The sequence below is a fragment of the Equus asinus genome, chromosome 5, assembly GCF_041296235.1.
Source record: "Equus asinus isolate D_3611 breed Donkey chromosome 5, EquAss-T2T_v2, whole genome shotgun sequence".
Classification (NCBI taxonomy): Eukaryota; Metazoa; Chordata; class Mammalia; order Perissodactyla; family Equidae; genus Equus; species Equus asinus.
In genome coordinates, this window is record NC_091794.1 from 83827467 (window position 1) to 83839879 (window position 12413).

Genomic DNA, 12413 nt, shown 5'->3' on the forward strand with positions numbered 1-12413 from the left:
AGATGATATCCCAAGAAGATCTCCATAAACACCTGTAGGCTTTTAAAAGTCAGGAAAAGAAACTAGATTGTGTACAAAACTAACCTGTTTTGTATGCAATGTCACCAAAAAGGATCACCTTTCAGTATAAAATCACTGTAAGTTCAAATATACCAGCCAAATTGCCCAAATATAATTCTGTGAGCACTGACCAGTCAAGTCCAGCACAGTGCAGGTGAAATTCTGATTACTTATGAGATTTATAAATGAGGGCCAGAGAAGATCTAGAATTCACCATGTACTGGCTGTGCTAATAAAAGTGTCTGTCAATTTTAGGCTACTAAAAATTACAAAATTAACTCTACTGTAAGGCAACAAAGATATGAAACCAAAACAAAGGGCCCAGGGGAAGCCAAGCCCCAATCCTCGAAGAAGTTGAATACTTAGGGATTGAAATCTAACGTGCCAAATTCTGTTCTTGAAACAAAAAAACAAGGACTAAGAATTCACCAGAGGCAGTAAGTGGGCTGGGCTTCCCAGATCACTAAAGCTGCGCACCTCTTCAGGTCTCTCTTTCTTTACAGATGTTTCCAATATTCAACTCCGGACTTTTCTAAATGAAAAGTATGTTGTCTATGACGCCAGAGACAGCAAGGAACTGCACAGGTTCACCTGCTTCTATTAGGCTCATATAAGAAACAATGGGCCCACAAGTGAGGTTATTTTGATGCTGCAAACAAAGCGAATATAGAAACTATCACCTGACAAGCCAAGAGGCTCAGGCAGGATTTGCCCTTAGATACGTGGACATTTCTCACAAGCAATGTTTAACATGTTGGTAAGAGGGCCACACCTGTGGGGTCACTCAGTAGGAGAAGAGAGAAGCTCACCAGTTTGATGCCCGAGAGGACCTCCAGCAGAGAGATCAGGTTATGGCCATCCCGTAGATCTTCATAAAGATCATTGATGTGCTTGCGAACCTGTGCAAGAGAGTGAAACAGACTGCTTTTTATTTGATCTTGAATTATTTTATTATCTACACAAGACTCTCTGGTTCTAAGTAAACATGAATTAAAGAATTTGAAACTGGAAACAATAATAAAGTTCAGGAATTTTCAGGTCGGAGTACAATGCATGAAATTGAAATACTTACCGGAAATGTGTGTGTTTTTTAGACTGAAGCCAGATCTATTACACACTGTAGCCAACTCTGAACAATAGCCTAGAAGTTTGGACCAGGAGATGGGGAGTCTTAATCATCCTGAAACACCTCAGGAATTACTAAGGACCAAAGTGTGATACAATTGCCAATGATGCACAGATGAGTCCAGCCAGAGCAACTTTCCAGAGTGCTACAAAGAAAACTAAAATGCTAGGTACCCAGTGTTTCATACAGTTACCTCTAATGTAACCCCTCTCTTACCAAATATTTCTGAAGCAAATTTGAGGATTATTTTCTTTTTGGGAAAAAGAATTCCAATTTTATAACTGAAACTGTGGAAAAACAAATCTCTCTTTGGAAAAATGTGTAGTTAAAGTCAAACACTGTGCTAAATGCTTTACATGCCATCTCATACACCCCTCACATCTATAAGGCAGGTATTATTATCATTCTTATTTTGCACATGAGGAAACAAGGCACAAAGAGGTTAAGTAATTTGCCCAAGGTCACAAGTGGAAAAACTGGCCTCAGTTTGGTCTTGCTGATTTTGGTCTTGGTCATTAACTACTATACTTTTATCAGCCATAATCTCATTTAATCTATTTAATCCAAACAACTGCCCTGTACCATTTATTTATTACCCCTATTCCACAGGAGAAACCAAGGAAGCTGAGGCTTTGAGCAGTTAAGGTCATATAACTTTAGTAATTGGCAGTCAGTCTTCTGATTCATTCCAAGTCTAGTGACAACTTCATTGAGTTGACATTCACAACACTGAATTATAAGACTTGTGGAAGTTATAAGGAAAAGATTCATTTTCAACATAAATAATTTTCTAGACAATAATAAAAATGGCTACTTTCAGAAACAGTGGACTTCTAATGACTGGAATTTTTCAAGCAGAGATTAGGATATTGGGATTTCTACATTTGAGTGGAAAACTGAATTATAGTCCTTTCCAATTGTAATCATCAAGCATTCAAATTAGAATGAGAATCAGAAAAGATGAAGACAGGAAATATCTGGGAAGACTTCCTGGAAGAGAAAGGACTTGAAGAATTAGAGAATGTTTTTATAGAAAGAAGATGAGAAAACCTCACAAAACAAGGTATAGAGGCGGAAATATGCAAGGTATGTTTGTATGTGGCATGTGTGTAAGAAGGTGATGGGTAGATTACCCAACTGGAGAAAATGATTCATGAAGTGGACAATAGCATTCAAATATTGAAAGAATATTTCTTCAATTTTTTGTGCTATTCACGATGTACTGGCTATAGATATGACACATTTTTTAGTTTAATCTGCAATATTTACATTTTCTCCAACACTTTAACTCTAGACAATGAACAAAACAATACATTTAGCCCAGACTTGTAGCGTTTGTTGATTTCCATGGTGTAAACACTATCACCATGACCAATTTCAAGCTACTGATACAATATTACTAAATGCGATGGTGGGAAGAAATGCACAGTAGCATAGCATTATATAGTATTTCCATCAAGGAGACACAATAGATATAATTAACCTCAAGAGCATAGACCATAACAACATGTAGTAAAATAATTATGAAGTGATGTGTTTTGAGTATTAAGTTTATTTTAAATATAATTTATTTAATTGTAACTTTATATGATTTAATTTTTAATAATGGCTGTGATTAGCAAGCAGCTCACAAATTCCCCAAAATTTAATATTTGGCTCTCGTGAGCCCATGTAAACTGGCTCCAGCACACCAGTGGCTCCAAGATTTCAAGACCTCTTCCTCAAATGGGTTCAAGGCTTCAAGCCTGGGGCCTGGAACAACCACAGTGCACCATTAACAGAAATAAGCAGGGGCCGGCCCGGTGGCACAGCGGTTAAGTGTGCACATTCCATTTTGGTGGCCTGGGGTTTGCTGCTTCAGATCCCGGGTGCGGAGATGGCACAGCTTGGCAAGCCATGCTGTGGTAGGCATCCCATGTATACAGCAGAGGAAGATGGGCACAGATGCTAGCTCAGGGCCAGTCTTCCTCAGCAAAAAGAGGAGGATTAGCAGCAGTTAGCTCAGGGCTAATCTTCCTCACAAAAAAAAAAAAAAAAGAAGGAAAGAAAGAAGCAGGTCATGAGGGGTGTAAAGGGAGTGGATTTGATAAGTTCAGTTTTAAATATGTTGAATTTAAAATGGCAGCAAAGGAACTACAAATGGAAATGTTCTTGAACCAGCTGGAAATATTAGCATTCAATTCAGGTCAGCTGAGAATTTAAGTTTAGAAGTCATGTGCACAGAGGTGCTAGCTAGAGACATGGGAAATGTTGGGCTTTCTGGGTTAGGGGCAAGAAGAGCAGAGCGCTAAGGACTGAGCCTGGGGGAATAGCCTAAATTAGAAGGCAGGAGATGGAAAAGCAATCAACAAAGGACGGGGTGGGGGGGGCGGGGGGGGTGCACAGGGAAGCAGTGAGAAAGGGACGCAAAAAAAGCAAGAAAGCGTAAATCAAGGAAGGGATGGTCCCAGTATCTAATGCTACACGACAAGGAGGATGAGGGCTAACAAAAGGTTTTCTAATTTTCCGACAAAGAAGAATGTGTTTTTTGTGAGAATAATTTTCTAGAGAGAGGTGGAATGAAAATCAGATTATAAATGAATGGGAGGTAAAAGAAAAAAAGTCAAAAAGGGTCAGCCTGATGGCACAGCAGTTAAGTTCGCACAATCCACTTTGGCGGCCCAGGGTCTGCTGGTTCGGATCCTGGGTGTGGACCTACGCACTGCTTGTCAAGCCATGCCATGGCAGGCGTCCCACATATAAAGCTGAGGAAGATGGGCACAGATGTTAGCTCAGGGCCAGTGTTCCTCAAAAAGAAAAAGTCTCAAGAGAGTATTTGGGGTTGGCCCCATGGCCAAGTGGTTACGTTCGTGCACTCCACTTTGACAGCCCAGGGTTTCGCAGGTCTGGATCCTGGGCGTGGACATGGTACTGCTCATCAGGCCATGCTGAGGCGGCATCCCACATGCCACAACTAGAAGGACCCACAACTAGAATGTACAACTATGTGCTGGGGGGATTTGGGGAGAAAAAGCAGGGGGAAAAAAAGAAGAGACGACAATAAGGGATTTATTTTTGATAACTAAGACCTGAACACAGGGTATAAAAATTGAGAGTGGGCATCGAATAATTATTTAAATAAATTATAGTAGGGTTGAGGACCAAGTGAGATCATGTTATCAACAGGATGCTCAACATCACAGAATACTGAAAAGAAAAAGCAGGCACTCTGAAATGTAAAGTTAATTTCACATCATGGCCCCAGTATCTCTTCGTGAAAATTCCAGTTACACTTTACCTGTGAATAGCAAAATTCAACCATCTTACAAGAAACTTTGATGAAAACTAGATTATGTCTCTCAGTCTTTGTCTGACTATAATAACAAAATAACTATGAAAACCAGCAGAGAGATATAGTCAGAGGTAATGGGGAAGGGGAGTGTACTCAGGTTTTGTCCCTGGAGTATTTGCAACAACAGAGAACAGTGGTCTGTTTCTGACGCACATTGGACACAGCTCTGCCTAGAGAAGGAAAAAGAACTAGCTAACATTTACTAGTGCTTCTATGCCAGAAATTTTTCAGATGCAGAGATGGGATTTGAAGGGCTCCATTAACATCCCAATATCACACAGCTAATAAATGACCAGGTCAATCAAATCTAGGTCTGTCCCATTCTATAGTCTTCACCTCTTCTGCACATACCAGGTTACTTCTTGAAAGTTTTCCACAAATCTCTTGAGAAAAAGTCCAGTGGAGCAAGCACCAGAAGTTTTGGAGGCAGCCAAGTGAAGCCAAGAGTGCTCAGGAATCATAAATACGTATGTTTCTTTCCAACAAATAATCATTCTATTCTGTCAACAAATAAGATGAGTGAAAAATTTCAACCATCCAGGTCCTTGCCTGCCTGCAGACCCTGTGAAAATCACTGTCAAAATTAGTGAATGTGTCCAAAGAATATATACAAATGGCTAACAAACTCATGAAAAGATGCTCAATATCATTAGCCATAAGGAAAATATAAATCAAAAAAAACAGTGAGATACCACTTCACGCCCACTAGGATGGCTACAATCAAAAAGATAGGTAATAAGCTTTGGTGGGGATGTAGAGAAACTGGAACCCTCATACACTGCTCGTGGGAATGAAAATGGTACAGCTGCTTTGGAAAATGGTCTGACAGTTCCCCAAAAGGCAAAACACAAGTTACCATATGACTCAGTAATTTTACTCCCAGGTATATATACCCAAGAGAGTTGAAAACACGTCCAGAAAAAAACTTATACATTTTTGAAAGAATGAATGTTCAGAGTAGCATTCATTGTTCATAGCAGCAAAAAAGTAAAAATAACCCAAATGTCTATCAATTAACAAATGGGTAAACAAAATGTGGTATCTAAGGATTTATAAGAATTTATAACATGGATGAGCCTTGAAAACATTATGCTAGGTGAAAGAAGCCAGTGACAAAGGAAAGGACCACATATTGTACGATTCCATTTATATGAGATACAATAGGCAAATCTGGAGAGACAGAAAGTAGATTGGTGGTTGCCTAGACCTGCGGGAGGATATGCAGAGATCATGGGTGATGACTAAAGGGTACAGGGTCTCTTTTTGGGGTGATGAAAATGTTCTAAAATTAGTTATGGTGATGGTTGCACAACTCTGTGAATATACTAAAAGCCACTGAATCGTATACTTTAAATGGGTGAATTGCATGATATGTGAATTAAATCTCAAAAAAGCTATTTTTAAAAATTAATGAATGACTACATTTTCAGAGACCAAGCCCATCCTAACCCAGGCCAACCCTCCCTAACTGCCACGCATTAATAAGCCAAGGAAATTCTGCTCTCCCAATTTTTTAAAGCTTGGCCTGAAGTTATGAAAAAATAAACAGCTTCCTCCAACTTCTGAGTGGCTTTAGCAAAGGGAATAAATTGCACTTAAGTGCTTAGACTCAGACTCTGAGCCCGAAGGGATTTTAATGATTACTTAACTCTAACACTCTCAGTTTACAGATGAGAAAAGCATTGCCCAGAGAAGTTAAATAACCTGTTAGATCATTTAGCTGAGAACTGTCAGACCACTGTCTTCTGACTCCAAATTCAGTGCTCTTTCTCTTCACAAGGCTTCCATAATGCTTGAAGAGTCGATATGACATATTATCAACATTATGAAATTATAAGAGGAACCCCCCACAAAAGAACCAAGGATTATCATGTACCATTCTTTGATACCTGTAAAAAAACCTGATCTAGCAAAGCTTTCTTCTGAAACTATTAAAAGAAAACATAAACAGCTCAGTTTCCTTGATCCAAGCTACACTGAAGAGCAATAAACAGGTCTAAGGAGAAAGTTTTAAAGTGAAGAGTATGTTATTTATTCTCATCTACACTTATTAAAAGATACAAGGAAATTGAGAGCAAGCCTGGTAACTTCGGATGGATTTCTGAATTTATATATTTCTCAACTATAAGAGGGAAATTCCACATTGATTTGATGGCCAAATTTATCATCGAGGAAAAGCCTAATACTAAAAAACAGATTAGAGTTGGCCTAGACTTTTCACTCGGGAAAGAACTGCTCAAACGCAGGGAATAAGAGTAGAGGCTGGGAATCCCTGCTGGATAAAGCAGAGTGAAAGAGGGAAGCAAAGCGTGAGGCTCTTTGCCGTTAAGAATTCTCTTGTCTCTCTGATTTGAGAATTCCTTATGTTTTGAAGAATCTAACAGTGGTACCAGCCAAACTTGATTAACAAAGATTCCCTGAGGATGACTAAAATCCACAAAGGGTAATTTTACTTAATAGGCAGGCACTTATGCATGCATAGGGAGTAGACAATGAAAGCCCAAATGTAGGCTCAAAACTTTGTGGGGCTTGAGATGTGTTTAGAGTGAAATCAAGCCCTGAAAACTCAGGTCCAGGCAGAGAAAGCTATGAACCATCACCATATGGTCACACTTGGACAACAAAGACAACGCTCCTCTCCTCTGCGTCTAACCAGCACTACTTTGTCAACCTTAAATTAAACTCCACTGCCAGGCTCCTCCTGACCTTTCCCACAGACAAGAATAAGCAAAGAGGTGTAAAAGTCCACAGTGTTTAGGGAGCAGTGAGTTGTGTCATGTGGCTCAGCAGAGACGGCACAGCGGAGATGGCACAGGGGAGAGTGCCTGGAATCAGCAGAGCTATCTAGTACCCCGTGTGCAATCAGAGAACCTCAGACAGACAAAAATTGAGAACATTAGTAAAAATTTGGAGTTTGAAAACTTTTGCTGGGTTATCTGAAATTCTTAACTAAAATTCCAGGAAGGCCAGTGATTCTAGATTACACACATGAATAAAAATGGGAAGAGCTATTCCATATGCTAGATTAAATATTGGCCTTTCCCTTCTACCTATTAACCTCTGAAGGCAATAGGAACTGACCAGAAAAGGCATTTTTCCTCCTTCTCAGGAGCTCATGTTCTCAGTTCTATCTAATCCTCTCATCCTTTCCTGAAGTTCTCTTTGGGGAGATATACTTTATCAGCTACCAGGACCTAGAGATATGGCAAGGATAATTTAAATAAAACCTCATTTAAAACTCTAGATTTTTCTTTTTGATAGTTCTGGCATATAAGCAGAACTCTTGGGTTTATAGGCTTGCATTCTAAATTAAGTTATTTATATATTTCAGAAGCTTACATTCTTAACAAGTCTCTTTTAAGACTGGACCAATACTGTTCTTAAATAACACAGAGAAATTAATTTGCTTATTCCAGAACAAATTGTTTCCCAAAGAGATATTTGGGAATCCAAGAGATTCTAGGTTAACTAAATCTAGAACTTGAGAGCCTTGGTTGTTTTGTTCTTATATCAGTCCGCCTGCCAATGGCAACATTAATCTGGGTGTACTTGGGAAACAAAATGAAGGATGCTTGAGTTATAAAAACAACTCTCGAGCCCTAAGTCTCAGCCCAAAGTTCAAAGAATTCCAGTGTGGAGCAATGATTCTGATTAGCAGTGAATCTCTCTCTGAAATATCCCAAGATGAGAAAATGCTGTTGGAATTGTAAGGCTGAGGGCTGGAGAAGAGATGAAAAATAGCCAGGGATTTAAGTAAAGCTCTGGCTGGCCTCCAATTTCTAACAATGCTATGATGTGTTTGTCTAGTTTCTCCCTCCCTGGGCCTCCTGTCATCACACAGCACTGAGGCAGAGGTCCAACAGGCAACATCAGCTACAAATGAACAGCAGGGAACCACGGCACTTATATTCAACTACAAAGTTTAGGGAGACAAGCTTGAGGCAGGAAAAAGTCAGTTCTTCCATTGTCAGAGATGAAGTATGAAAGCAGAATGAGTTGGGGACATATTTAGTAGAAAGAACAAGTAATTTTGGTCAGAAGGCTCATGACTTATCCTTAGCCCCATTCTTCACTAGCTATATGATCTTGGGAAAGTCACTTCATCCTTCTAATTCTCAATTTCCTTAGTTGTGAAAATTGAGAGGATAAAATACCTTTATCTCCTTCAGGGTTATTAGAAGGATCAAGTCAGACAAGAACGTGCTTTGTAAGCTATAAAGCACTACCGAAATATTATTTACTCACGGGAACAAACACCTATATTGGATACTTCTCACGTCCCGGGTGCAGGACTTCATACGACAGTAGCACAATACGGTCCTAGCCCTCGATGAGCAGGAGACTAAAGTGTGAACACACAAGGCATCTCTTCAAAGTGGTATGGAACAGAGGTAGAGTTGCAATTTATTTAGTCTGAGGAATGGAGGTCAGAGGGTCAGAAACTGGAGCTGGGCCTTGAGAGGTTGAGTGGGTAATGGCCAGGCAGAGAAGGTCAGTACATGCATTCTAGGGAAAGAGAAATTAATAAGCAAAGAAGTGTGAAAGTACACAGTATTTAGGGAACAGTGAGTTGTTTCATGTGGCTACAGCACAGGCTACACAGGGGAGAATGCCTGGAAACGAAGCTGGACAGGTTGGAACCACGTTGTGAAGGGCTCTGAATCATGACAGAGTTACAGGTCATCAAACTAGAGGCAACTGGTACACACTAAAGGAATTGGAGAACAGCACATTTTTTCTCCTTGTCTCTCCCCCTTCCTTCTTTGTCTTGATACTAAAAAAATAAGACACAGGGGCTGGCCCCGTGGCCGAGTGGTTAAGTTCGCGCGCTCCGCTGCAGGCGGCCCAGTGTTTCGTTGGTTCGAATCCTGGGCGCGGACATGGCACTGCTCATCAAACCACGCTGAGGCAGCGTCCCACATGCCACAACTAGAAGGACCCACAACGAAGAATATACAACTATGTACTGGGGGGCTTTGGGGAGAAAAAGGAAAAAAATAAAATCTTTAAAAAAAATTAAAAAAAAAAAAATAAGACACAATACCTGCCTTCAAGTTACAATCTAGCAGAAAGATAAATGCTATAGGTGTTATAACAGAAGGACATAAGGAGTACAGTGAGGGCACAAAGAAAAGGGCTGTCAATTCCTTTATGGGAGAGTCAGAAAAATATTTATTGAGGAGGTGTTAAGTCGGTGTTATCCAGGCAGAACAGAGTTGTGGAAGGTATTCCAAGCAGAGGGAACAGGATGAGCAAAGATACAGAGTCATAAAATAGCAGGGCACATAGTTCAGCAAGAGCTTAAGGTATGAGGGGAATTTGACACTAGGAGCCTGGAAAGGTAGGCAGAAGGCAGGGCCAGTACTGCGAAAGTTAAGAGCACAGGTTCTAGACTTCAGGTTGCCTGAATTCAAAAATTTCAGTTCTGCCTCTTTCTAGTTGTGTGATTTTGAACAGGTTACATAACCTCTCTAAACCTCATATTCCTCACTGATAAGATGGGAATATTAACAGAATCTACAGCATAAGGTTTAAATGAGATAAGATAAATGAAGGATTAAATGAGATAACCCATGTAAAAGACTTAGTACAGAATGTCTGATTTATAGTTAGTACTCAACAAACTATTATTACTATTATCATTATCATTGCTATTATAGAAAACTTTATTAGGAAGCTATCATAGTGGTCAAGGCAAGGGATGAAGAGACCCTGGACTAGAACAGAGGTAATGGGGATGGAGAAGAGAAGTCAGATGCAAGCATCTTTCTGAGTTGAAAGTGATTGATTGGAGTTGGTGACAAGGGAGACATGATGGGCAGGATTGAATATAGTGTGATTCCAGATTCCTAACTTGGACAGGTAGGTATGTGAGTGAAAATATTTGTCAATTTGGGATGTGTTGAATATAGGATATGTCTGGGTAACATCCAGATGAACATGTCAAGTACACTGTGAGATGTACAGGTCTTTGGCTTAGGAAATACAGGAAAAGTGTCTATTAATTACCTCCCCATCCATATGTTGTAGTTTGAAAACTGCCCTCACCTGCAGTCCCATTAAACACGTGGCCCTAAGGAGCCATGTTTGATTTATATAACCATCTCTGTGGCCATAGTTTACTGAACTACATATGGACACCTGACCTATGCAGAAAAAGAAAACTCCAGCCAATCAGATTTTTTGTGTTTGTGTATTCAGAATCGTGTAGCCACAGGGGTTTACATCAGCACATGAGGCATAGCCACCACGGCTCACACACAAACAATGGGAAATGCAGAGAAATGAATGTAGGAGACATATAGAAATAAATAAAAATTAAGGACTACAAGGCCTCATAAAAACGGAAGGAGAGAGCAGCTGCCTGGTAACGTTTAGTGTTCATAAAGCCCAGCTGCATCCAGACAGCAGATGCTGTGAGATCACCCTGTACCCTTTTCTACTCGTGCTTCCTTGCATTCCATGCAACCAGGCGATCCCTGTGACTAACACAGGAGAGACGGCCAAAGGAAAATAGAGAGAACAAAACCAGAAAATGGCCAAGGTTAGGAGCCTGGGGAACATCAACATGGAGGAGTCAGAGGAAGAAAAGCCAGTGAAAGACACAGGGAAAAGGCATAGAGGGAAGAGGTAATTCAGGAAAAGCAGCATCCTAGGAGCCAATGTAAGAGAGAGTTTTAAGGAGAAGTAGGTTAGTCAACAGTCTCAAGTGCAGGGGCCAGCCCCATGGCCTAGTGGTTAAGTTCCACATGCTCTACTTCGGTGGCATGGGTTCAGTTCCCGGGCATGGACTACATCACTCTTCAGCAGCCACGCACGGGTGGTGACCCACATACAAAGCAGGAAGATTCGCATGAATGTTAGCTCAGGGCAAATCTTCCTCAGCAAAACAAAACAAAACAAAACAAAACAAAAAACAGCATCAACTGCTACAGAGAAATCAAATAAGAAGAAAATAAAACTAAGTTACTGGATATGGCAATTAAAAGGTCACTGGAGACCTTTCCCAGAGCAGTTATCATTATAACTCAAAATTATTTGAATTAATCGAGTAATTATTACATAATATTCAAAAACTTTGTTTTCAAAACTTGACTGCTACATTAGTCATACTATTCATCCTTAGGTTGGTCTTTAACATGCCTCTGCCTTGGTTTCTCCTACATTTAAAAATAATAATAAAATCTCCCCCAAACCCTGGCCATTCTGGAAGTGCTCTGTATCTTAAACTGCATGGTAGTTATACACGTATATACACACATAAAAATTCATTAAACTAAACATTTAAGTTTCATGTACTTTAAGAGACAGAGGGAACAAAATCCCCTCTGCGCCATCCTTACAAACTAATCAGATTGAAAAATTAAAAAAAGGGGCTTTTAAATATTGTAAAGCTAGGAGCAAAGCATTCTTTGAATCCCAGAAATCACCCCATGGTCTCCTCAACCTCAGCCTTCTGGGGTAATGGCATGTATTACTGTCCTTGCCAAGAAATTGATTAGTAAAAGTTTCCACACTGTTATGACTATATTCATTAAAAAAAAAGAAGAAGAAAGAAAAAGTCATGTGTATCTCCACCGACCCAAGCACATGGCAAGCAATCTAAACTATCTGAGAGAAGGGACTGATAGATTCAGACTAATACAGCCAGAGGTGCCAGCGTAGCGTCTATGAAGGAGTCCTACCTTCATCAGGTGCTTGTTGACCCACTTGGTGAACGTCTTCTTTTGAACGCGGTCCCGTTCATCTGTAAAGGAAACACACAGAAGGCACTGGCTTAGCACTATCTGGGCAACAAGTTCCTATATTGCTGCCTTGCCCACACCCCAGCTTCTCCAGGATGGTAGAGGCAGCACAGAACTGTGAGACAGCGTCTTATTGTGGGGAAGGTTGGCC

At 40.2% G+C, this 12413-nt stretch overlaps 1 protein-coding gene across 19 annotated transcripts in view; it reads right to left on the reverse strand.

Annotated features, from left to right (window-relative positions):
* The window catches only part of MACF1 (microtubule actin crosslinking factor 1), a 321924-nt gene that overhangs the window by 188186 nt on the left and 121325 nt on the right, over positions 1–12413 (reverse strand). For all 19 annotated transcript variants that reach the window (XM_070510277.1, XM_070510292.1, XM_070510291.1 and 16 more), the window contains 2 exons: positions 12203–12264; positions 870–959 (listed from right to left, as the gene is read on the reverse strand). In XM_070510277.1, coding sequence (XP_070366378.1) covers positions 870–959; positions 12203–12264 — 152 coding nt within the window. The remainder of the gene's footprint in view (positions 1–869; positions 960–12202; positions 12265–12413) is intronic.